This window comes from Hyperolius riggenbachi, chromosome 5 (genome assembly GCF_040937935.1).
Source record: "Hyperolius riggenbachi isolate aHypRig1 chromosome 5, aHypRig1.pri, whole genome shotgun sequence".
NCBI lineage: Eukaryota > Metazoa > Chordata > Amphibia > Anura > Hyperoliidae > Hyperolius > Hyperolius riggenbachi.
In genome coordinates this window covers 208410025-208435818 of record NC_090650.1, presented here as the reverse complement: position 1 = coordinate 208435818, position 25794 = coordinate 208410025, and the positions used below count along the sequence as shown (strand labels likewise).

Here is a 25794-nt window from a genome sequence, read left to right as displayed (position 1 = left end):
TAGAACAGTTACGGGCTGCCCGAGTAAACTCCCCAGTGGGGATGGCATTGATGGTATGTTTAGGGTGGCAGGAACTGGCAAGAAGTATAGAATTGCCTGCTGTAGGCTTGCGATATGTTCTGGTGGAAACTCGGTGAATAGAGGGGTCCCCAGTTAAAGTCAAATCTAAATAGTTAATGTATGTGTTATGGTGGCTCATAGTAAATGTCAGGTTAAGTTCATTGCTGTTAACATAGGCTAGGAAATCTTCGAGAAGGCCGGGAGGACCCCCCCACACCAAAAGCAAATCATCTATAAACCTGCCATACCAGACGATATGGGAGGCAAAGGGGTTCTCATCCCCAAAGATGCGGAGCTCCTCCCACCACCCCATGAATAGGTTGGCTAGGGAGGGGGAAAATTTCGCCCCCATGGAAGCTCCGCATCTCTGGAGGTAGAACCCCGAATCAAACATAAAATAATTGTGTGTGAGGAGGTACTCCACGGCCCTCAAGAGGTAAGATTGCAGGGAAGCGTCAAAGGTAGAATATTTAGCTAGGTGAAAGTCCAAAGCTTTCAACGCAAGTTCGTGTGGAATTGAGGAATATAAAGAGGCAACATCCAAAGTCACCCAATGAAAATGTTCCTCCCACACAAAGTTGGCGAAAGTGGAAAAAACATGTCGAGTGTCCTGCAGGTAGCCAGGTAACCTTAAAACTAAGGGCTGCAGGTGTGAATCGACCCATTCACCAAGGCGCTCACCCACGGAGCCAATACCCGCCACAATGGGTCGGCCCCGGGGGGGAGCGCCCAGCTTGTGTATCTTCGGGAGGTGATGGAAAACAGGAACAATGGGATGAGATGGGCATAAAAATTCAGACATACTTTTAGTAATAACGCCCATTTTTTGTCCCAATTCCAAGAGACCAAATCTGAAGACCATGTTAAAGCGTATCTATGGATTGGTGATACGCAGTATGCGTTTAAGGCGCTATACCATGTTGATATACCACCCAAGCTGTGCCCTTTGTAATTTAGCATAGTGGCAATCTTATGATGAAGGGTCAGGGGGGATATTTGAGTAGATTTGATGAGATGAAAAACTCTGTGATATGTAAATATTTGTGCTTGTGGTAATCTATATTGCTGCTGCAGGTCTATACATTTTTTAATATGGTTGTTTGCAAAGAGATCTGAGAGGGTTGTGATTCCTGCTCTTTTCCATGCCCCTAGATCAAGGTCTGGTATGAGATGTTCTAGGACTGAGATGTTTGCTTGGACCGATATATTTGTGTCTGATGGTGGAGGGTCAAAGGGCCTAGCTTTTAATCTCCCCTAACCTAGCATTTTTTTTTTGTAAATGCCTTACCAATATCTATCAGTATCCCTAACCTCCCCCGTTCCCATGTCCGATAACCCTATCCTAACCCCGCCATTGACATTAGACTATATATAGGTAGGAAATTAATTAGATTTGGAGCTCCTTACTGTAAGACAGCAACGTGACTCTGTACTCTGTAAAGCGCTGCAGAGGATAAATACATAAATACCTAATAAATATAACCCAGGATGAAAGCAGCATGTTCTATAAAAATTACATTCAGTAGTTTCAAAAGAGATTGTTGATGCATTGGTAAGAGATGGTATGTATTTGACTGCTATATGATTATGTCAAGATGGATCAACATGTCAAATAAGGTTTTTGCAAAATGGCATTGGGAAACCTTTCTAAATGCCCATTATTGCTGTCTGCAATCTGTAGAAAATGGGAAACCAGCTCTATTTTTTATATATGTTACGGCCAGAACCCGTAGTGTGGCCACTGAAGCCGCCGGCTTTCGCACTGCCTCTCTCCTCTCCATCCCCCCCCCCCCCTCTCCCCGCCTAGCCTACCATACAATAAGTAGCAGCCGGGGACATGCAGCCGGAGAGTCGTTCGTTGCAGCAGGGCAGCAGAGCGGGGAGGCTGCAGACATCGCTTCTGCCACCACCCGCTCTGCAGGAACGGCAGGATTCCCCTGCCGCGACGAACGACTCTCGGGACACGCGTGTCCCCGCCGGCTGCTACTTATTGTATGGGAGGTGGGGAGAGGAGAGGGGGGGGGATGGAGAGGAGAGAGGCAGTGTGAAAGCCGGCGGCTTCATCTATTACATTGCCGCCGGCTATATTTAATTCAATTAAGCAAGTTGTAATACATTTGGCCGCAGCGAGACGGCGTAAACATAACATTTCTAACATTGGCCGCTGTGCTGCGGCCACTTCGCACATTGGCCGGCCAGAACCCGAAGTGGCCACACTTCGGGTTCTGGCCGTAACATATATAGGTAGCAGAGCACAGCAGGAAATAGTATGCTTTCTTACCTGATTTTGCCCCATGCCATGACATGGGTATAAGATAATCTTTTGTCCTGTGACGTCATGCTCACTTGGAGGATTGTAGTCAAAGCAGTAGTTTTCCATTCCTTTATTTTTAAGCTTCAGAAGAAAACAGAAAAAAAAAAAAGAACAAAATTACTTGCCACCCAGCACTAAACCCCATCTAGCGCCTAAAATAGTATTACAGTATGGCAAAACATACAACAAAAACTTGTTATCCAACTGTTTGCTGTAACTGTTTAGGGTATCCCTACCTCAGACTCAGAATCAATTTGCTCAAATAAGTTTGCACTTATAAGTAATCTGACTTGGCAGTTGCTTAAAGTACTCCTATACTTATGTTTATAGACCTGCAAAAAAAGCACCATTGCACAACTCACCTACTCCTGGATCCTTGGATGCCTTCTCTACCCTGTCAGCTCTCCAGTTCTGCCACCGTGTCCCCTGTATCTACACCGTGCTATGGCGCTGACCCGGAAGTAACCTGAAAGTATTTTCGGGTCAGCGCCATATAGCAGAGGCAATGCCAGCTGATGCCAGAAGACACAGCGCCGGAACAGGAGAGCTAACAAGGTGTAAAAGACAGTGAAGGAATCCTGGAGTAAGTGAGTTGTGCGGTCGTGATTTTTTTTCTTTTTCAGATCTTTTATCATCGGAGATGCAAGGGGGCGTGATCAGGGAGTATAACTGCCATATCCTTCCCACCCATATTCAACGTTTTAGTTAGTCAAAGATTTTAAATGACTAGAACAGGGACCCCTGGGGGCACTAAACTAAGAGATGGTCCTGTGACATATGTCACAGCATCATTCAAACAAGGGCACCTACATTAAACCAGACCCCTCTCGGTTCAGGGGTACTTAACAGACACAAACAAAACAATACAAGGACAGATAGTATATACAGTATATTACAAGGCAAGAGCAGTATGTAAGTTATAGTGGCAATGAACAGGGTGAGAAGTGTTCATTTTCAGTTCTGTGCTGAATGCTTTAAAGGATACATCCAAGCTTTTTTTTAAAAAAAGATCCACTTACCTGGGGCTTCCTCCAGCCCATGGCAGCCGCCCTGTGCCCTCGCCGCAGCTCCGGTGGCTCCCGGTCTTCTCCGGTGGGGCAGCCGGCCTCGCCAGGTCGGGTTCCGGGTCAGCTTCTTCTGCGCTCTACCGCGCGGGTCACGTGGTCTCTCCGACGTCATCAGGACGGTACTGTGCAGGCACAGTAGTTTTTCGCCTGCGCAGTACCATCCTGATGACGTCGGAGAGACCACGTGACCCGCGCGGTGGAAGAAGAAGCCAACCCAGGACTCGACCTGGCAAGGTCGGCTGCGCCTGCAGAGAAGACCGGGATCCACCGGAGCTGCGGCGAGGGCACAGGACGGCTGCCATGGGCTGGAGGAAGCCCCAGGTAAGTGGATCTTTTTTCTTTTTTCAAAAGCTTGGATCACTCCTGCTTTAAGCATGGCTACCGCCTGCGGGAAAAAGCTGTGTCTACAAATTGTAGTTGCAATTGTCTGGAATCTCACTCCTGAAGGCATGAGCTGGAAGATGGAGTGAGCAGGGTGAGAGGGGTCAGAGGCAATCTTGATCGCTCTCTTTCTTCACCTGTTAGCATGCTTAAAGTGTACCTTGTTTAAAGTGTACCTGTAAAAAAAAACGTGCCCCTGGGGAGTACTTACCTCGGGAATGGGAAGCCTCTGGATCCTAAAGAGGGTCCTCCCAACCTTCACAGCAGAGGGGATCCAACATTGGGACCCCTGAAGAACTCCTTGTTGGGCACTTGCCGGTGCACATGCACACTAGTGGCTCTACGCCACTAGAAATAGAGAGTGATCAGGTACACTCTACTGTGCAGCAGTGGACCCAATCGGGCCTAGTTATTTCCACAAGAGACTGAGCAGAAGAAAAGCCGATAGTGCACACCAGCACCAACCACGTTCTTCTTCTCGGGGCTTCCAGGGCTGGCTTCCCGATCTGAAGAGGACGGGGGAAGCCTCATTATGAAAATCTTTCCCTTGCCATGGTAAATACCCCCCCAGGGACAGTTTTTTTCCCTACAGGTTTACTTTAAAAAGGAACTCCAGTGAGAATAATGTAATAAAAAAAAGTGCTACATTTTTACAATAATTATGTATAAATGATTTAGTCAGTGTCTGTCCATTGTAAAATCTTTTAAATCCTTGATTTAAATTCTGACATTTATTACATGGTGACATTTTTACTGTTGGCAGGTGATGTAGCTGCTGCATGCTTTTTTGGCAGTTGGAAACAGCTGTAAACAGCTATTTCCAACAATGCAGCAAGGTTCACAGACAGGAAACTGCCAGGAGTACGTACTCAAGAGTTTCTTGTGAGTGGGGTTTCACCACAATATCAGTCATACAGCGCCCCCTGATGGTCTTCTTGTGAAAAGGAATAGATTTTTCATGTAAAAGGGGGTATCAGCTACTGATTGGGATAACGTTCAATTCTTGGTCGGAGTTTCTCTTTAAGTCCCCAAAGTAATATAAAAATCTCTAATTCCCTCATTTTAGAATACAGCAGTGCTGGGGGCTGCCATTGCATAGATCATCAAGTTCCTTGAAAAGCTCGTACACCGAGTAACATACTCTCACTTCTGCTACAAGTCACTGAATCATACTGAAAAAAAATCTATTTGTTTATTTGCTTTCAGCAATATGGGGAGTTGCATCAGCGTGGCACTAAGCAAAATAAAAACACAGTCTGTAAATATTTTCAGTAAGCATTTTATCAATTACAGGAAGTAGACCGCATGCTTCAGATGAGTGCTAAAACCTGTTTCTTTATTTGAAATGGTCGGACAAAAAAACCACGTAGCAACCACAGGATGTTTATCCCCTTAAAGGAAACACAAAGTGAGAAACTTATGGAGGCTGACATATTGGTTTTCACTTAAACAATGTACCTTGCCTGGCTGTCCTGCTGATCCACTACAACCAATACTTTAAGCCATAGACCCTGAACAAGTGTGCAGATCAGCTGTTTCCAGACAAAAATCTCACAAGATTGAGAAGTGACACTACTGTCCACAAAAATTAGTATGACTGCCAAGCAACTGGCATTGTTCAAAAGGAAATAATTAGGGAAGCATCCATAGGTCTCTCACCTCGAGTTCCTTTAAGTTCTTATAATTGTGGCTAATCTTGTGGAGTAAAGGTGACATTTTGACTACATTTCTACATTCCATCTATGGTTTCGCAAACCTTCTGCATTTAACCTGTTGTCGCCTGCTGGGCGTGGCCGCAGCCCCAGGTCTGCCTAACGCCAATTGGCGTAAAGTCCTGGGGCTGTGTTTTGCAGGAGATCGCGTGCAGGGTGCGCGCGCATCTCCTGCTTGGCGGTTGCCGCTCGGGAGACTGTTAGACGGCGTAATCGCCGTCTATTTATATGCACAGCGATGTGATCTTGTTGTGCCGCTTTGCAGCTTGGCCTTAAAGCTGCAGTGGCCAATTTAATGAAAAATTGCCTGGTCTTTAGGGGGGTTTAACACTGTGATCCTCAAGAGGTTAACCTCATATATGCTTGCAAAGTCTCCCTGCACTTACCCCATTTATGATTTGCAAGGTTAGTCAATACGTAACCCCATCTATGCTTGCGCAGGCTCTCTGTATTTAACCCCTGCCACTTGTTCAAGGCAGGACTTACACTTGGGAGATTGGTAATACCTATTCCCTAAGCCAATCAATTCCAGCACTTCCTGGTAAACCAGGATAGTGTGTAGTGCCATCTTGTGGCCAAAGGTAAAATTAAAATATTAATTTAATATAGTTATTAATCCCCTATAACACCACTCTCACAAAAAAAATAAAAAAAAAAAAAGGTATAAAAAACAAACAAAAACGTAAATAGTTATCTTAGGTACTCAGATTTTTATATTACTGTTATTTTAGCAAATAAGGGCTTGTAATTTTTGAAAGGGTATAAAAAACATTATACAATACACCTTTATTTCCAATATATTGTCACCATACATTGTACAAGGAACATAATTTAAATGCTGTGATAGCCATGACAAATGGGCACATAAAATGTGTGGGTTTTATGTATAAGTAGCACTTCATCTTTTTCCTTCTTTTTCCCTATAAAATTCATAGAAAATAAAGTACCATATTTTCTGCAGTATAAGAGGCACTTTTTCTCCCCCCAAAATGAGGAGTAAAAAATCCCTGCGTCTTACACGGCAAAGGCAGGGAATCCCCGACTTATGAACGCCTGCCAATATGAACCGCCCCCCTGGTGTGCCTGCTCCCTCCCCCTCCTGACACCCCTGACCAGGGGCGCCTCTAGCCTTCTTGTCACTCCAGGCAAGAAATCCTGTGGCGCGCCCCCCCCCCCATAAAAAATAAAACAAAAATCATATACATTATAGAACACTTCACACATGATATAAGCCATCAGAGAGGGATAACTATGAAATGGGGTCCTAGGCAAGATAACACTTTGCCCTCCACTGATGGTCACCTGGCTTATTTAGTTAGATTTGGTGGGGGCTAGCAACCACCAGGCCCCTAAACTCTCTCTAGACCCTAGGCAGCTGCCTAAGTTTGCCTTGTGGATGATCAGCATTGTATGCCATACAGCACATGCTGCCAGTATGCACCTCAAATAAATACAGCATCCACACTACAAGTTCCAATGGCAGTCACATTGCAAGATTGGATTATCAAGCAAGACATTCTTACTTTCAAAATAATTTTTGCACAAACATTATGAGATATGCAGATATGTTACCACCTGTTAGGGTAGGACTACAGTGGGTATATCATGACATTGAAGGGCTGATATGGTAAGGTGGTTTAAGGCCCAGTGCACACCAAGCGGTTTTAGCAGCGATCCGCCAACCGCATCTGTCTGTGAAAACGCTTGGCTAATGTATTTCCATGGGATGGTGCACACCAGCGGTTTGAGGTTTTTAGCAAACCGCAAACGTGCCTCCTGCTGCACATTTGCGGTTTGCAGAAGCGATTCTGCCTCAATGTAAAGTATAGGAAAAATGCAAACCGCTCTGAAAAACACTAGATCAGAGCGGTTTTCCAGGCGTATTTGTTACAGAAGCTGTTCAGTAACAGCTTTTACTGTAACAATATTTGTAATCTGCGTCACAAAAACACTCGGCATGTTTAGAAAATGTCTCTAAACATGCCTAGAATCGCTCTGAAATCTGCTTCAAAAACCGCTAGCGTTTTGAGGATCTGCTAGCGGTTTTGGTGTGCACTGGGCCTAACAGTTTGATTCATAATCCATTCTGGAGATAAGCACAGTGTGTTTGTAGTGTAAGTGATACAAGAGAAGAGAAGTAGAATGGAGGGAGGGAGGGTAGTGGAGGGTCAGAATTGATGACATGGATGAGCAGATATCTATGAGTAGAATAGAGGCTCAGTGGGTACCACTACTGCATTTTAGTGCCGAGTCCTAGGCTTGAACATTGGCCAGGGCAAAATCTGCATGGAGTTTCTGTCTTCAGACACTTCAGACATTTCCTGCATCCTAAAAAACATACTAATAAGTCAACTGGTTTACCCCAAAACAATCCTATATTGAAAATATTAGACTATAACCGTGGTAGGGATTAGACCGTGAGCTCCTCTGAGGACAGTCAGTGACATGACTATGTACTCTGTAAAGTGCTTCAGGAGATGTCAGTGCTATATAAATAAATAATAATAATATGGTAGGACATTAGACTATGACTATAGTAGGATTAGATTGTGAGCTCCTCTGAGGACAGTCAGTGACATGACTATGTACTCTGTAAAGTACTGCAGAAGATGTCAGTGCTATATAAATACATGATAATAATATGGTCGGACATTACAGTTTGACTATGGTAGGGATGAAATTGTAAGCTCCAGTGAGCAGTCAGTGACATGACTATGTACTCTGTAAAGTGCTGAAGATGTCAGTGCTACATAAATACACAATAATAGTTCCAAATGCTACTGGCTCCCCTGAAGAGTGCTCAGACTAGTGTACATAATTGTGCACATTGTTCCCCAAGTAGCAGTTGTTTGGTCAGAGAGACAGTGGGAGAGGGAGCATGAGCAGAGGGTGAGGGCAAGCAAAGTTACCGTATATACTCGCATATAAGCCGACCCGCATATAAGCCGACCCCCCAACTTTTCCCTGAAAAAACAGGGAAAAATGATTGACCCCCATATAAGCCGGGGGTAGGAAATGCTGGATTGGTTCAGCCCCCCAGTGTGTCCCAGTATAGCTAGTATAGTGCCCAGTATAGGTAGGTAGTGTCCAGTATAGCTAGTAAAGTGCCCAGTATTGCCAGTATAGTGCCCAGTATAGCCAGTATAGCGCCCAGTATGGGTAGGTAGTGCCTCAGTTTAGCTAGTATAGTGCCCAGTTTAGCTAGTATAGTGCCCCAGTATGGCTAGTAAAGTGCCCAGTTTAGTTAGTATAGTGCCAAGTTTAGCCAGTATAGTGCCCAGTTTAGCTAGTATAGTGCCCAGTTTAGCCAGTATAGTGCCCAGTTTAGCCAGTATAGTGCCCAGTTTAGCCAGTATAGTGCCCAGTTTAGCCAGTATAGTGCCCAGTTTAGCTAGTATAGTGCCCAGTTTAGCTAGTAAAGTGCCCAGTTTAGCCAGTATAGTGCCCAGTTTAGCTAGTAAAGTGCCCAGTTTAGCCAGTATAGTGCCCAGTTTAGCTAGTATAGTGCCCAGTTTAGCCAGTATAGTGCCCAGTTTAGCCAGTATAGTGCCCAGTTTAGCTAGTATAGTGCCCAGTTTAGCTAGTATAGTGCCCAGTTTAGCTAGTAAAGTGCCCAGTTTAGCCAGTATAGTGCCCAGTTTAGCTAGTAAAGTGCCCAGTTTAGCCAGTATAGTGCCCAGTTTAGCTAGTATAGTGCCCAGTTTAGCCAGTATAGTGCCCAGTTTAGCCAGTATAGTGCCCAGTTTAGCCAGTATAGTGCCCAGTTTAGCCAGTATAGTGCCCAGTTTAGCTAGTATAGTGCCCAGTTTAGCCAGTATAGTGCCCAGTTTAGCCAGTATAGTGCCCAGTTTAGTGCCCAGCATAGGTAGGTAGTGCTCCGCCCCCCCGCCCCCCGCTGCTGCTATTACCTGTTTAGGAATCGGGCGCTTCCTAATCCGCGTTCCTCTTCTTAAGTTTCTTCTCAGAGTATCACAGCAGCGCGCCCGGCGCTGCTGCTGTGATGATGCAGAGTGCAGGAAAGAGCGCGGCTCCCTATAGCGGCGATCTGTATCGCCGTTGCCAAGGGAACCGCTCTTTCCTGCCCCCTGCATCGTCACAGCAGCAGCGCCGGGCGCGCTGCTGTGATACTCTGAGAAGAAGAAGAGGAACGCGGATTAGGAAGCGGCCGCTGCCTAAACAGGTATTAGCAGCGGCGGCCGGGGGAGAGCGGGGAGCGGGGAGCGGGGCGCGGACCACCCACCCACCCACCACTAGACCACCAGGGAAGACTCGCATACAAGCCGACCCCCCAACTTTTGACCCCCATTTTGGGGGTCAAAAATTCGGCTTGTATGCGAGTATATACGGTAAGCTCCACACTCACCACAGTGACTGCAACAACACAGGAAGATGGATCCAGCGAGGTGTCCCTCATGACAAGCGTCCAGCGATTCATCTTCCTGCCAGCGGGTATGCGAGATGTCACGTGACATTACAGGACGGGCGCGAACGAGAAGTCAAGCGACCTCAGTACTTTACTTGATCCTCAGTGACGGTCACTTTTCACCACACAATGCTAAGCGATGTCACGACATCGTGTAAATGACTACTTGTCGCTCAAAAAAAAAATTGATGGACATCGGGAAAATCGTTGGAAAAATCGTGAGGTGGTACATAGCATTAGAGAGAGGGCAAACAGACAGCATTAATGGAAATACATTATTATGCCATCTTCAATTATAAGTAGTGATGGATGTAATTACACACATTGCTTACATGTCCATTATCATTGTTTGAGCTTTAGATGCTGCCCTCCTATTCACTCTCTCACAATGAAAGACAAAACCTGCAACCCCCACTGTGTCCATTACACACTTCAAACACTGTCCTGTTGAATTCAGGGAGAAGTTCTGGCTGTGTAGGGGAGAGGATCAGATGATCCTACCGCTCCATAGCTAGTCATGGAGATCCTCCTGACATCTAGACATGCAGACATTCTAGCAGAGCACACAGCTGTCTGCAGAGTTTACTGTTTGTTTGTTTGTTTGTTTGTTTGTCTCACTCGCTCTGCAGACTCAGTAACATTTGGGGGTAGGGCGCTGTCACCTCTGTGGAGGGGCAGAGAACAGCTATAAACCAGACACCTTCTTCTTAGGGAGTATCTATAATTCTGAACTCTGAATGATTCTTTATCCGTGACTTAGCAGAAGGCTATTTGTGAAAAGAGCAGAGTAACCAAGCAGCTCAGGGTGACCCAAGCTACTAGGAATGTATAGGGGGATAAAAGGAACCAAATGCCCTCCTACTAAAAAAGCAACGCTTGGTGTAATTTGCCTTCTTAAAACAGAAGGAAATCTTTTTCTCTCCAGTCCCTTACAACGGTCTTTCAGGACAGGAATTTTTATTTCCCCTTGGACTGACAGTAATTTATTGCGCCTTCCCCATCAAAGCCGCTCCAAGCCGCTGCCTGGGTGGTCAGTAGGTAAAGGCGCCCCTGCCCCCCCCCCCCCCCACACACACACACACACGGACGTGTGTAGCGACAGCTGGCTTACCTAATCCGCCATGCCCGCAGAGGTTGCAGACAACCTTCTCTTATGCGTAGTAGCGGGTTGTATTGATGATGCAATCAATACAAGCCGTTCACTAGGGGGAGCCGCGCAGAGGAGAAGGATGTCTGCAATCCCTGTGGGCATGATGGATTAGGTAAGCCAGCTGCTGATATACACACACGGGGGGTGGGGGGCAGGAGACACAGGGGGAGAGATATGGGGGGAGGAGGGTGCACACTGTGGGCACATGCTGGGACAGAAGGGGACACAGGAGGACACAGGGGGAGACATGGGGACAAAGGGTGACTCATGCAGAAGACATGGGGGATGCAGGAGGACACATGGGGACACAGAAGGACACCTGGGAGATACAGGATGACACGTGGGAGTGACATGGGGACACAGGAAGACACACAGGAGGACACATGAGATACACAGGAGGACACCACTTGTGGGAGAACATGTACAAGACACTCCTGGAACATGGACGCCCCAGGTTTAGTGTATATTTATTTCCCTGATTCTTGCCCACTAAACCTAGGTGCATCTTATACGGTGGAAAATACAGCATTTACTGATAACAAATATCCACAAAAAGTCTAATTTGTTGTGAAAAAGATATAGATCTTTTAGGTGTCATATCTAAAGGGTAAGGCCCCGTTCACATCACAAACGCGGATGGCCATGCGTGCGGAACGCGCGCGGACCGCAACGCGTACGAACGCACGCCATCCGCGTTTGTGTGCGTTGCGTGGCTGATCCCATCACTGAAAAGTGAATGGGACAGCCATGCGTTTTTACAAAAAATGCGTGCAGCATGCGTTCCCGGACCGCACAGGTCCGGAACGCATGCAGTGTGAACATCAGACATTGCACTCTATGCAATGTCTGATGTCGTGCGTGTCGGCCACCTGCACACGTTTCCAAAACGCGGCTGGAAACGCGTGCAGTGTGAACGGGGCCTAAGGGTTTCAATTGTTTCTGTTGTTTCAATTGTGTGTGTGTGTGTGTAGTGTAACACTGGTGGAGGTGTTGCAGGCCTAAATTGGAATAAAAGTGTAGATAAGGTATATGGAGAGCAGAGTGCACCTACACCCAATATATAATAAATATGTAGATATAGGAAGTGTCTCTGATGCTGAAACAAAGATAATTAATGTTAGAGTGGGTACACTGAATACTTGATTACATACTAATATATGTCATTACAGTTACTCTTTAAGCCATACCATTCCATAATAGCCTGGTGTGTCCTCTGGCACATGAACTTCTGGGTAAACATTCTCTAAAAACCATTTGAAAGGTTTGCACTGTAGCTGCTCCCTTAGCTGCCTTCTCTCTGTCACATCTCCATAGGGCTCCTGGATAATACATCATAATTCACATTGAATGAAAAGCGAAATCAGGTTCAGCCAACACACATATAGGGCAATAAAGTCCTGGCAGCAAACACAAGAGACAATACATGCAAAGGAAACATTACTAACATTAATGTTCAAAAGTTACTAAATTACATTTTTCACAAAGAGTCAGTTAATTTGTACAGTGATACAAAGTGGTGGTAAGTCCCACTCCTGATAAGGTATACGCTCTTCCTTTATGGAGGAAACTAAATTAATAAAGCTCACCCGGCGTGCATGAGGATTTCTGTGGTAATAAAGTTCCTTATATTCATCCATCCAAACTTCTGCTGCCCGGACACTGTTGGCTAAAGCCTTGCTACGCGAGTACGGGGCCTGCTTGGGAAAGACGTGCCCCACATGGGAACAAGGATGAACTTCAAGTGTTCCTCCACATTGCCAGATCTACAATTAAAAACAAATGTTACACGGTGTGAAACCAAGTTTCCAGTTTATTTTGAATCTGATCAGTGTGCTTCCACATTGAAGATCTATTATCTATAAGTGACAAGGAAGCAGCAAGGAGTTACAGTTCATGCAGCAATGTCAGTGTACGGTGTACAAGTGTATACAGCTTGTGGGTAGGTGAGGGTATGTTTACATTGTACAAGATGAGGGTAGGTGTACATTGTGTGGGTAAGTGAACTGTGTGTATGCTTAAAATGCAAAGACAAGTGCAAGGCTTACAGCACATGGCTATGTGTACGTCACATAGGTGTACAAGTCACAGGCAAGTGTACAGTGCGTGGGTGTGTTTACAGCGAATGGGAGAGTGTACAGTGCATTTGAATTCAGCACATGGTTAAGTGTATTATTTGATATAGTTAAATAACTACCTGCCCTTTTTGCAGGGCAATGGCAATGGGTACAATGTTAAAATATCGGGTAATTTATCAGTACAGTTGTGAATATCTGCTGGGATAGAATGTGAAGAATATTGCAGACTGGAGTGTTAGGAATAGAGAGATGTTCTACAATATAATATTCAGTCAATAAGTATGATTTTTTTTTAAAATCTTCCAGTGAGCATTTTTCCCACAAGGACAATACAATGTGCATGTGATAAGGATGGGTTATGTGGTGGTGGAAGCAGAGAGCACGTCTGAGATACAAGGTAATAAATGTTGGACAGTGGAAAATAATAGAAGGCTGGTTCAGTTTTTCTGCAGGTTGAATGGTTGCAGTAAGAAAATAGAGTAGCTTAAATATAACAGCAAGATCATTGATTGACTTTAAGTGTACCTGAAGCACCAAAAAAAAAAAAAAAGACGTTACATACTTACCTTGGCAGAGGGAAACCTCTGGGTTGTCCAAAAATTTCAACACTCTTCCTACTCCCCCTCCATTACTGCGATGGGAACCTTTTTAAATATTTAGAGGACAACTGAAGTGAGTAGAATATGGAGGCTGCCAAATTTATTTCCCTTTAAACAATACCAGTTGCCTAGCGGCCCTGCTGATCTATTTGGTTGCAGTAGTTTCTGAATCACACCAGAAACAAGCAAGCAGCTTGTCAGATCTGATAATAAGGTCAGAAACACCTGATCTGCAGCATGCTTGTTCATGGTTTAATGGTACCCATACACTACAACGAATTTCCATCAAAATACAGCAGATTCGATCACTGTGATCAAATCTGCTGTGAAATCAACGCAAATGTTGACCGATCGATCGATTTCCACTCAAAAACGATCGATTCAGTCAATCTGTCAAGGCAGAAAATTTAACTAGATTGCCGGCTGGTCGGAAGCGCGTCCATAGTGGCGTTCGATACGGTGACGACCAACGCAGCGATACATCATCTGTCCGGCCGGCGTGAGTCCCAGGTCCCCGCAGTCTCTCTGTCTTCACTTCCTGTCCCATCCTGTTAGAAAGCGAAGTTCAAACACTAGAAGGCGCTCTACTGTTCAAACTTTCTGCTTGTCATAGGATAGGACAGGACGTGAAGCGAAGATGGAGGAGTACGCTGGAAGAAATGAGAGACAGCGAGACCCAGGGACATGCACCGGCGGACAGGTAATGTATTGCAGCTGGCCAGGGGAGCAGGGTCGCGAGGCAGGTGGCAGTTCCACAGGTTGTGAATCGATTTCATGCTGAAATTGATTCAAAATCAGTGTGAAGTATGGGCAGCCGTTAGATTCCTCTCTGATTAGATTCGATCAGAGAGGGATCTATGTGTTGGTCAATCTGGTGGCAATCGACCAGTGTATGGCAGCCTTATGACTTAAAGTATTAGAGGCAGAGGATCAGCAGAATAGCCAGGCAACTGGTATTGCTTGAAAGGAAATAAATATGGCAGCCTTTATATCAGCACCATGTAATATGTTGGCGCTTTATAAATCAATAATAATAATAATATCCCTCTCGCTTCAGTTGCCTTTTAACATTAATGTTGACAATTGCTTTGACAGCACGTCTCTTGTATACGAGCACAGATGCAAATTACGGCCACGCGGTAGCACAGCTTTATCCACCATGCACAAACACCTATGTGCCACTGCGCATGGGGCAAACACCTAGGGAACATGTCTGTGAAATGGGTCCCAGCCAGCAGCAGAGTGGTCGTGGAGGATTGCAGGTATCTAAGGTATTTGTTTGTGGCTTCAGGTGTACTTTTATTTAGGAAGACAAAGATAAAGCTTATGCAATGTTCCCCCAAGCCTTTTTATGTGGGCGCTCCACCCAGGTAATCCTGGCTCCCGGCCCACTATCACACTCTCTTAACCTCCTTGGCGGTAATCCTGAGCTAGGGTCGAGGCGGTAATCCCGACCTCTGCTCAGGGTTGACGCCGGAGGCTGTGTGCAGAGTAGAGCGCGCAGCGGGCGTTTCTACATACCTCCCAGGGATCCCGGCGTCGGCAGCCATTCTTCTTCCTCTCCTCCAGGGCTCTTCTTCCTCCTGGTGAGATTGCCGGCTGTTGTCATGACGACAGCCGGCAATTTCACTTTAGAGTTGCAGCGCCACCCGGAGGATGGAGGCATAAGTCAGGGAAGTCAGGGAGGTGAGTGATTTTAAAACTGCTGCAGATCTCCCTGGCAGCATGATTTTTTCCAGGTTTTAGGGTCTGAAAGGGTGCAAAAAAACTTTACTGCTTTTAGACCCAAAATCCGTAAAGAATCATACTGCCAAGGGGGTTAAAGGGACACTTAAGCCCAAAAAAAAAAAAATGAGTTTTATTCATTAGCGCTATTGCGGGCCGCAACGCGTACAAAAATGCATTACGAACGCATAGATATGCGGCAACGCGTATTTTTGTACGAATTGCGGCCCGCAATAGCGCTAATTACAGTCGGGAACGCGGAAAAAGCTACGCGAGGCCAGTCCTGACGTGCCTGTCGGCAAAAACGAAACTAGCTGGCAGCGGGGGACCAGAGGATTAGTGAGTGGCTGCGAGGGCACAGGACTGCTGCAGGGGGCTGGTAGAAGCCTCAGGTGAGTAAAACTCTTTTTTTCTGACTTAAGGTTCACTTTAAAGCTGGCCACTAACAATACAATCTTTTTCATCCAATCTTACCATTTCTATATAATATAAGTTAACTGCCTAAATTATCCATTCAATGTATTTACTTAGTTTACCCTTCTACTACATAGATTTGGTAAAATTGGATGAAAAAGATTGTATCGTTAGAGGCCAGCTTTAGCAGCATGTGCAGAGGAGGCTGGCAGATCAGTGAATACTAATGAAGAGGGGCGGGACTCTCTCACAGCTATCCAGTCCTCCTGAGTCCTGCTTGCAGAGGAGGTAGTTAGAGGAGTACCGGTAAATACTAATGAAGAGGAGCAAGACACTCACAGCTCTCCATCCCGGGTCCTGCATGCAGAGGAGGCAGGCAGAGCAGTGAATACTAATGTAGAGGGGTGGGGCACTCACAGCTCTCAGTCCTGAGTCCTGCATGCAGAGGAGGCAGGCAGAGCAGTGAATACTAATAAAGAGGAGTGGGGCACTCACAGCTCTCAGTCCTGAGTCCTGTATGCAGATGAGGCAGGCAGAGCAGTGAATACTAATAAAGAGGGGTGGGGCTCTCACAGCTATCCAGTCCTCCTTGAAGGGTTTGAGAACTGATGTTTGAAACCTGTGATGACTTCTGGGGGAGATAATCATAAAGTTGCAGCCTGGCAGTACATGGTAATATAATTTACATTTCTTTATATAATTCCCCTGTGTCTCTGCGTCCTGTTTTGTCTGTGTCAGTGCTTTTTTGCACTGTGCATGTGCAGGAAGGGATGCAGATACACTCAAGAGAGCTGGGTGGCAGAGAAGGATGGGTCGCGAAGGTGGGTGGGCGGGCCTGTGAGCGTGGGGCGTGTGCGGGCGGCGGGTGGGGCCTTGCTTCTTGTGTTTGTGCGTCTTCTCTCCAGCTACTGCCAAGGGATGGCCCCTTCTGACATCACTTTCAGTTGCCAACCAGGGACACAGTGCTCTCCTCAGTTTTAGTAACAATATCATCGGTATTTGTAAAGGGTACCTCAATTTTAGGAAGGGCAAGTCCTGCAACATCATGCCTTGCAATCAATTGTCTACTGCTAATTCAGCAATCAAAAATATAATTTCAGGAAGGTACAGCCTTGGTCTGTTTTTATTTGTTGGAATATTGCGACAGCTACTTAAAATGCCAGCATCCTTTAGTAAGATGGCTTTTTGGTCCTTTGTAGCGCCTTACACACTCCTAGGAGTTCTGGTTCACCATGAGCTTGCTGGGTAGTCTGTAACTTAAAGTTTCCATGAAATTAACTTATCATTTGGTAATCATGCTATGTAATGTATAATGCACTACTCACCCTGAATGAGAATTCAAGGTTTTCTCCTCCCCACACTTCCATGCCAGTATCATAAGAGCCCAGGTATTCAAAATACTTCTTACTGACTGAGAATAATCCACCGGCCATGGTTGGAGAACTACAAACAGAAAAGTGACCATACAGGAATAAACAGTCTGACTCGCATTTTCACAATAGTACAGTATCATTTATAGGGATCAAGTAGACATCCCTCAGGAGCCATTTACATTGTGTTATTTAATGTATATGTTTTGCTGCATCAAAATGCATTTCAAGTAGAAATCTCATTTATCCCCATGTGGTTCTCACAATTTTTATGTGCATTTCAATACATGAATTTGCATGAATGCATTATAAATGGACTAGGACCCCATGACAGGGCCCAGTAGGAAGATTATTGCCTCCTGTCCAAAGTGGGAGTTGTCTTTTAAACTGTTATATGCTTCCTGTCCCTTAGATAGGGGAAGCAGCCTCATGGCCCCTGTCATAGAAGACAAGTGGAAAATATATTAAATCTGTATGCAGGTAACTATGTAAAAATAAGAGAAATGTGCACTCACAGACTATGTAAGAAATTACTCTAAATAAAGAGGTGTAACAACTGGAGGGAGGGGGCAGCGTCTACAGTTGAAGGGGGCCCTGGGCCAGAAGGGCCTCAAATTCTTACCGCCTCCAAAGTGGATGTTGTTGTGGCTACACTTGTTTATGGGTGGGAGTAGTAATGGCCACACTTGTCCTATTGCACCTGATGGATAGGCCGCTTGGATTGAGGGTCAACATGGTAGCAGGGAGAAGGGAGGTGAAAGCAGGGGGAAAGATGAACTGGTAGTAGCCCCTCCGAAGGTCAGCTAGTGACGAGACAATATACTCTGTAAAATGGGGGGGGGGAAGAAGTCATTGCTATACAAATAATAAATAAACAGAAACAAAGGCTACCCTGCTGGTCTGTATCAAATGGAGCTCTAATGTGCTTCCCCCCTACTTGTCACTGATTACCCTACAAGATGTTTTGGGATGTGGGAGGGTGTTTAGGTGCACAGAGGAAACAGGCAAACACAGGGAGAACATACAAACCCCATGAAAATAGAATTTTGGACAGAAATCAGACAGGGGACTCTAGTCGTGCAAGATGAGCATGCTAGGCACTTTAGGTGTACCTGCGAGAGTACACACAGCATTATGGGGTTTCCTCCAGCCCCATGCGGTGTGTGGGCTTCCTCGCTATACTCCTCAGCCACTCTGTTCCCCTGGGGTAGCCAGCTGCCGGTATTGTTCTCAGTTGGGGCCAGTCATTCTCTTCTGCGCATGGACACATGACGCACGGCATTCTGTGCCTCATCTGACTGGTTTCTTTTAGCCACTTCACACCTACACCTGTTTCCCCTTATGGACTACAGCTGTTTTGACAACTTAGCTCTATACCTATTTAATCTGCAATAGCATCACTACTTATGACACCTTAGTGATATACATACAGTATATATATATATCAGTTTGGGGGGTGGGGGGATAAACTAGAATTTCTTTTCCTTCAGGAGTTCTATTATTTCCTATGTATTTTAAAGGGAAACGAGAAAAAAAAATGGAGACACATTGTTTCTCAATTTTCACCCATTATTGTTTTAAAATAGACTATAGATAACCAAAAACACACATTATATCATACAACTTAACTGCTTCCGGACAGCGTTGGTTGAAATTTAAATCCTGCAGGTGGCTGTGCGGGTCTGACATGATGTAGAATTAAACTTCCCCCAGTGCGCACTACCGCCAATCGCGTTGCTCTCTCTCCGACGCAGCTCACTTGCCCTGCCGTCTAGATGCCGGAAGAGCTCTGTGAGCCAGTCAGGGGCCGATTTTATTGGCTCCTGGCAGCGTGATCATTGTGAGCCAATCCCATTGGCTTACATTGATGGACATGGTCAGAAGCCGATTTCATTGCACAGAGCTCTAGTGATGGCAGAGAGAGGAGCCTGCGGGGATGGGTGAGCGGCATGACTGGAAGGAGTGGCCGGTATGTGCAGCAATTCATCGGTAAGCGCCGTGTTGTGGTACCAGCAGTCTGTGGTCCTTAAGGGGCCAGAGACTGCTGGTATTAGGTGCCAGAGACTGCTGGTATGAAAGGGGTTAAATTATGTTGCTGCTTCTTTGGTGATCATATTCTATTTAAGTATAATAAGTTGCTTTATTGTGCAAGGAGTATGGTCTCAAATGTGGGTGGGGCTATGAGGTGGATAAACAGAATTTTCAACGTAATAGACCCATGTTTTCTCTCTCTTGCATCCCTAATATTATGCTGGTATTACTTGTCCCCATTTCATCAGTCTCTTTTTAATGCCGCCATTAAAGTGTCGTACCAATTATAGCATCCTGTAGCATGCCTTCTTACAATGGCCCCTGTGCTATGCACCTCTTATGGTAGCCCTGTGCTATTCTCCTATATTTTCCCTAGTGGTCTATTGGTTCCCTTTTCCTACTTTTAGTTTACTTGGTGGTCTTGTGGTTCCTCTCCCCTTAGTCAGAGATGTCAAAAGCTAAAGATTTGATACTTACTTGGGACTTCCGCCAGCCCCATAAACACGTCTGAGTCCCTCACCGTCCTCTCACAGTCTGCTGTTCAGCCACAATCAGCCCCGGTAACTGGTTCAGTCGGGGTCTTCTGCACATGAGCGGACTGCATGTGCTGACGTGACTGAACCAGTTACCAGGGCTGATTGTGGCTGAACGGCAGATCGCGGGAGGACGGCGAGGGACTCAGACGTGTTATGGGGCTGGCGGAAGTCCCGGGTAAGTATTAAATATTTAGCTCTTGATGTCTCTGGTACACTTTAAAGCTTTTCTTGGTGGTCTAATGGTAACGCCCTGCCCTTATAGTTTGCCCTGATAGTCTAGTGATCCCCCTTCACTCCTAGTTCTTGTAGCCTAGAGGTCCCTTTCCTTCTTATAGTTTTATCTGGTGGTCTAGTGGTTCTTCCCTACTAATTATAGCTTTTCCTGGAGTCTAGTGGCCTCCCTCCGATTCATATAGTTTAGTCTGGTGGTTTTCCTCTCCCTTATAGCCTTTCCTGGTAGTCCAGTGTCTCCCTCTCCATCATACAGCTCTTCTAGGTAGTCTAGTGGCCCCACCAACCCTCCTTGCAAGGACCAGCAGCAGGAGTAAGTATCTCTTTCTCCTCCCCTTTCCTGTGGTGACCATAGCACTTCCACGGCTTATACTGATGTTTGCCTCCTCTCTGGCACGCACCAGTTCCTGGCTTGATAACATCATCAAGCCAGGACCCAGTACAAGTACAGGAGGCTGGCCTAAGTACAAGCCACAGGAGAGCTGATATGGCCACGGGAACCAGGAGAAGTGGGAGATACTAACCAGCATTGCTTCCTACAGCCAGCCTCTGCCAAAGGGTGACTGGACACCAGGGTGGGATACGCTAGCTAGTAGCACAAATCTTGCATGGGGTGATGAGCACAGGCTCTGTGCTGATCACCACTACAGACTAAAGCCTCATACACAGGGTACAATTTTCCATTGGATCAACTGGTGATCTGATAAGAAATTGGATTGTGTGTAGATGTCCAAATTGTTTCCATTCGATTTTGCATTGATAAGTACCCAAAATCAATCGCAAAATCGATCGGAATCCGATCAGACCAGCCGGAAATGATCGAATAGATCCTTCCATCTGACAGAAAATTGTACCGTGTGTACCCAGCTTCTGGCTAAAACTGTTAACAGGTAGGACATATATATATATATATATATATATACTGTAGTGCCAGCATCAAGCGATTTGAATAAAAGTATTTACATATTGTTAGCATTATATGAAATATGCTAATAATATGAATGAGTAAAATGCTGATTGACTTAGTTCTCTACTTATGCATCTAGAACTATGAATATTCAGGTAATGACCTCTAGTTCTGATGTTTGTGCTTTAGGCACCCTCCTCCCATCCAAGTTTTGGACTGGGTATAGAGCAGGGTTGCCGAATCATCCCTTTAAATACTGACATATCTAAGCTATGCAGTTTCTGGGGCTGCTCACACATAATCAGCGTCTAAACTGCATTTAAGTAGCCACAAGAACTGTATAACTCATATGTGTCCGTAATTAAAGGGATGAGTTGGCAACACTGGTATGGAGGCCAAGAACGCAGCAAACGGTTTCGGGGACAGTATGTCAGAGCTCTGATTATACAGCTGCAAGTACTGGGTCTTTACATTTCACCTACAGGATCGTCTCAAAAAATTTGCATATTTTGATAAAGTTCATTATTTTCTGTAATGTAAACATTAGACTTTCATATATTTTAGATTCATTACACACAACTGAAGTAGTTCAAGCCTTTTATTGTTTTAATATTGATGATTTTGGCATACAGCTCATGAAAACCCAAATTTCCTATCTCAAAAAATTAGCATATTTCATCCGACCAATAAAAGAAAAGTGTTTTTAAAACAAAAAAAAAGTCAACCTTCAAATAATTATGTTCAGTTATGCACTCAATACTTGGTCGGGAATCCTTTTGCAGAAATGACTGCTTCAATGCGGCGTGGCATGGAGGCAATCAGCCTGTGGCACTGCTCAGGTGTTATGGAGGCCCAGGATGCTTTGATAGCAGCCTTAAGCTCATCCAGAGTGTTGGGTCTTGCATCTCTCAACTTTCTCTTCACAATATCCCACAGATTCTCTATGGGGTTCAGGTCAGGAGAGTTGGCAGGCCAATTGAGCACAGTAATACCATGGTCAGTAAACCATTTACCAGTGGTTTTGGCACTGTGAGCAGGTGCCAGGTCGTGATGAAAAATGAAATCTTCATCTCCATAAAGCTTTTCAGCAGATGGAAGCATGAAGTGCTCCAAAATCTCCTGATAGCTAGCTGCAATGACCCCGCCCTTGATAAAACACAGTGGACCAACACCAGCAGCTGAAATGGCACCCCAGACCATCACTGACTGTGGGGTACTTGACACTGGACTTAAGGCATTTTGGCATTTCCCTCTCCCCAGTCTTCCTCCAGACTCTGGCACCTTGATTTCCGAATGACATGTAAAAGTTGCTTTCATCCGAAAAAAGTACTTTGGACCACTGAGCAACAGTCCAGTGTTGCTTCTCTGTCAGGTCAGGCGCTTCTGCGGCTGTTTCTGGTTCAAAAGTGGGTTCATGCTTCCATCTGCTGAAAAGCTTTATGGAGATGAAGATTTCACTTTTCAGCACGACCTGGCACCTGCTCACAGTGCCAAAACCACTGGTAAATGGTTTACTGACCATGGTATTACTGTGCTCAATTGGCCTGCCAACTCTCCTGACCTGAACCCCATAGAGAATCTGAGGGATATTGTGAAGAGGAAGTTGAGAGACGCAAGACCCAACACTCTGGATGAGCTTAAGGCCGCTATCAAAGCATCCTGGACCTCCATAACACCTGAGCAGTGCCACAGGCCGATTGCCTCCATACCACGCCGCATTGAAGCAGTCATTTCTGCAAAAGGATTCCTGACCAAGTATTGAGTGCATAACTGAACATAATTATTTGAAGGTTGACTTTTTTTTGTTTTAAAAACACTTTTCTTTTATTGGTCGGATGAAATATGCTAATTTTTTGAGATAGGAAATTTGGGTTTTTTATGAGCTGTATGCCAAAATCATCAATAAGAAAAACAATAAAAGGCTTGAACTACTTCAGTTGTGTGTAATGAATCTAAAATATATGAAAGTCTAATGTTTATCAGTACATTACAGAAAATAATGAACTTCATCACAATATGCTAATGTTTTAAGAAGATCCTGTATATGACTCGGAAGCCCTGTAAGTACTTATCTAAAGTGAATGAAGACTGGCAGAAACGTTCTTGATAAAGTAGCGGCTGCAGCTTATATATATTATGGAACCTTTAATTAGAATAAAGAATTTTCCCTACCAATATTACTCACATTTTTCATTTACGAAATGAGACTCACCCCTGTGCCACACCATCATCACTCATTAAGCTGCTCCCTCTGTCATTATCTTTTGTCAGGCCACACTGGTAACCAGATTAGTAGGCACTGGTCAGTAGTAGCTGGCCAATGGGAGCTGATTAATGAGGGTGGAAGGGAACTCTATTTATGATTTAGGCCTGAGTCTCTTTGTAAACTGTTGGATGCATATTCACTTAAAGTTTCACTTTAAAACTTTAGTTTTAGCCATTAATGTATTTATACAATCATTTTGATCATATCATTAAAAAAAAACCTCTATAAATCATACAGACCTGATGACATCAATTTCAGATCGTCTTTTTTTTTGTTCTCTCTCTGGGACTACATGCCATGTAAAGACAAGTCTCCAGTCGAATCCTCCAATCTGAGGTAATCCAGCATTTCCCAAATACTCAAAAGTAGACCAATCTATGACATCTATGACTGGGCATACCACTGCAGTTTCCTTTTCTCGAATCCTGAGTGAAAACACAAAGTATACTATATAATAGTCTCTTACATTGTAGAAGCAAGACAAGAAAGGATACAGCTCCACAGTCAACATCCTAAATGTTAAAAATGTTTTTAAAAAAACACAATACTTGCAATATGGAAATTATATAAAAAAAATTATAAATATTGTTAGAATTTAAGTATGCTTGAATTCATAGGCCTCATTTACTTTAACTGAGTTTAGTTAAAAGACTTGATTTGCAGAGAGTCTCCCTTTAAGGAGCATTTCTAGAAGCACTGTGGAACATGGTCTTGTCTCTCACACAGGGCCAGCCCAAGGCCAGAGTGCTTATCTGTCCACGATGTACAGACTGCCAGGCATCTTTACTGTAAACGTCAAGTGTTTTCATATTTCCTAAAGGTTAACAATAGCCAGGGAACATTTTCCCTCCTTTCTGGGTAATAAGGGTGGAAACCTTCATATTTGGCTTGTCCTCTAGGAGCAGGCGCAGATAGGGTCATCCATCACATGCTATTATCAGCCAATTGTATGCGATGGGTACTAGATCATCCCTGCGGGATGATGTCACATTTAACTCTTTAGAGGTTAGTATAAGAATAGTCAGCATGGGCTCACGAGGGACTGCTCTCTACTTCTGCTGACTTCCTTCTTGTAACTTTCCATACCTGTATGCTGTATATATGCCTAAGTGCAACTAGCATAGATGGAACAAAGAGAAAGCCGCCTGATCTAGTCAGTAGGGATAGATCATGTCTGCATGGAACGCATAAGATTCTACAGACCGTTTGCTTCGCCACGAGGGAGGGAACATTGTAACGAAGATATAAGATTGCTGATGAACACATCTGTATATTTGTTTTACAAATAAACTCTTGAACTTTGACGACGTCTAAGAAGTTCTATCTCCTATGCTGTTTGCTGTGATGAGTGTCGAGTTATCACACTTCCTGTGATATGGTGCCGAACGAAGGTGTAGTGTTGTTGCCAATAGCCACCAATAAATATTTATTACAAATATCAAAAATACTGCTCCTTCTGTAACTGCTGGATGCCAAACATTAGGTGTATAATCATCATTCCCTTGCATATACTCTTCAGGACTGTGATAATTGAAAACTACAATCTGTTTGTGGTCGCTTAGCCCTGCTTTTCCCCGCCATGCATTCACACTGTTCCCAATGATCCAGCGATGCAGCAGATCGATCACTCTGCGGTCACAGTGACAACAGAGCTCCATATCCCAGTTGACCCCATGATTACTGTGAGCCAATCACAGTAATCACAGGCTAAAACAGTCCCTGGATAAGCATCCCGGCCAGTAGGATGGTGCAGAGTAGTATCTGGTTGGATCAGACACTTTGTATGTCTTAAATTGCATTCATTTTGGCTTTTTAGAGATTCTCTTTGTTTTGTAAAGGCCTGATGAAGGGTTGAAAAGTGACTCAAAATGGACTAGTGTCATTGCCTGAACAATTTTTTTGCAAGCAAAGTTTATACTATCTTTTACCAAAATTGTCAAATCTATGACAAAGTTAATTTCTGAATATAATTCTCTGAAGATTCATGTAGTTATTGACAAAATTTTTTAGTAACGTTTTCTATTTTTGTACATTGGGGGGTGGGGAGAACTTTACTGATTCTTTGGAATTATCAATATCATTGTGGTTTCTCAAAATACTTTTGCCCTCATAAGTTTATATGTAAAACAGGGAAGGGACAGCTCTGGTCCTTAACAAGCCAGAACTGCCCAGTCCCAAAGAGGTTAAAGTAAACCTGAACAGAAAATAAACTTATGAGATAATTAAATGCAGGGCTGTGGAGTCGGAGTTGGAGTCGGAGTCGAGGCAATTTTGGGCACCCAGAGTCGGAGTTGGAGTCGTTGATTTCATAAACTGAGGAGTCGGAGTCGGGAGTCTGATGATTTTTGTACAAAATCCACAGCCCTGTTAAGTATTAGGCTAAGGAGTCGGATCCATTTTGGGTACCCGGAGTCGGAGTTGGAGTCGTGGCTTCATAAACTGAGGAGCCGGAGTCGGAAGATTTTTGTCCCGACTCCACAGCCCTGATTAAATGTGCAATACCAATGATAAATAGAACTTTATCAACATAAAT

The 25794-nt window shown here is 44.7% G+C and overlaps 1 protein-coding gene across 3 annotated transcripts in view; it reads right to left on the bottom strand.

The window, feature by feature from the left end:
* The window catches only part of GALNT12 (polypeptide N-acetylgalactosaminyltransferase 12), a 118003-nt gene that overhangs the window by 42801 nt on the left and 49408 nt on the right, over positions 1-25794 (bottom strand). For 2 of the 3 annotated variants that reach the window (XM_068236659.1, XM_068236660.1), the window contains exons 4-8: positions 23501-23686; positions 17246-17363; positions 12694-12870; positions 12295-12426; positions 2342-2455 (exon numbers count right to left, since the gene is read on the bottom strand). In XM_068236659.1, coding sequence (XP_068092760.1) covers positions 2342-2455; positions 12295-12426; positions 12694-12870; positions 17246-17363; positions 23501-23686 — 727 coding nt within the window. The remainder of the gene's footprint in view (positions 1-2341; positions 2456-12294; positions 12427-12693; positions 12871-17245; positions 17364-23500; positions 23687-25794) is intronic. The other variant, XM_068236661.1, reaches the window with a different exon arrangement.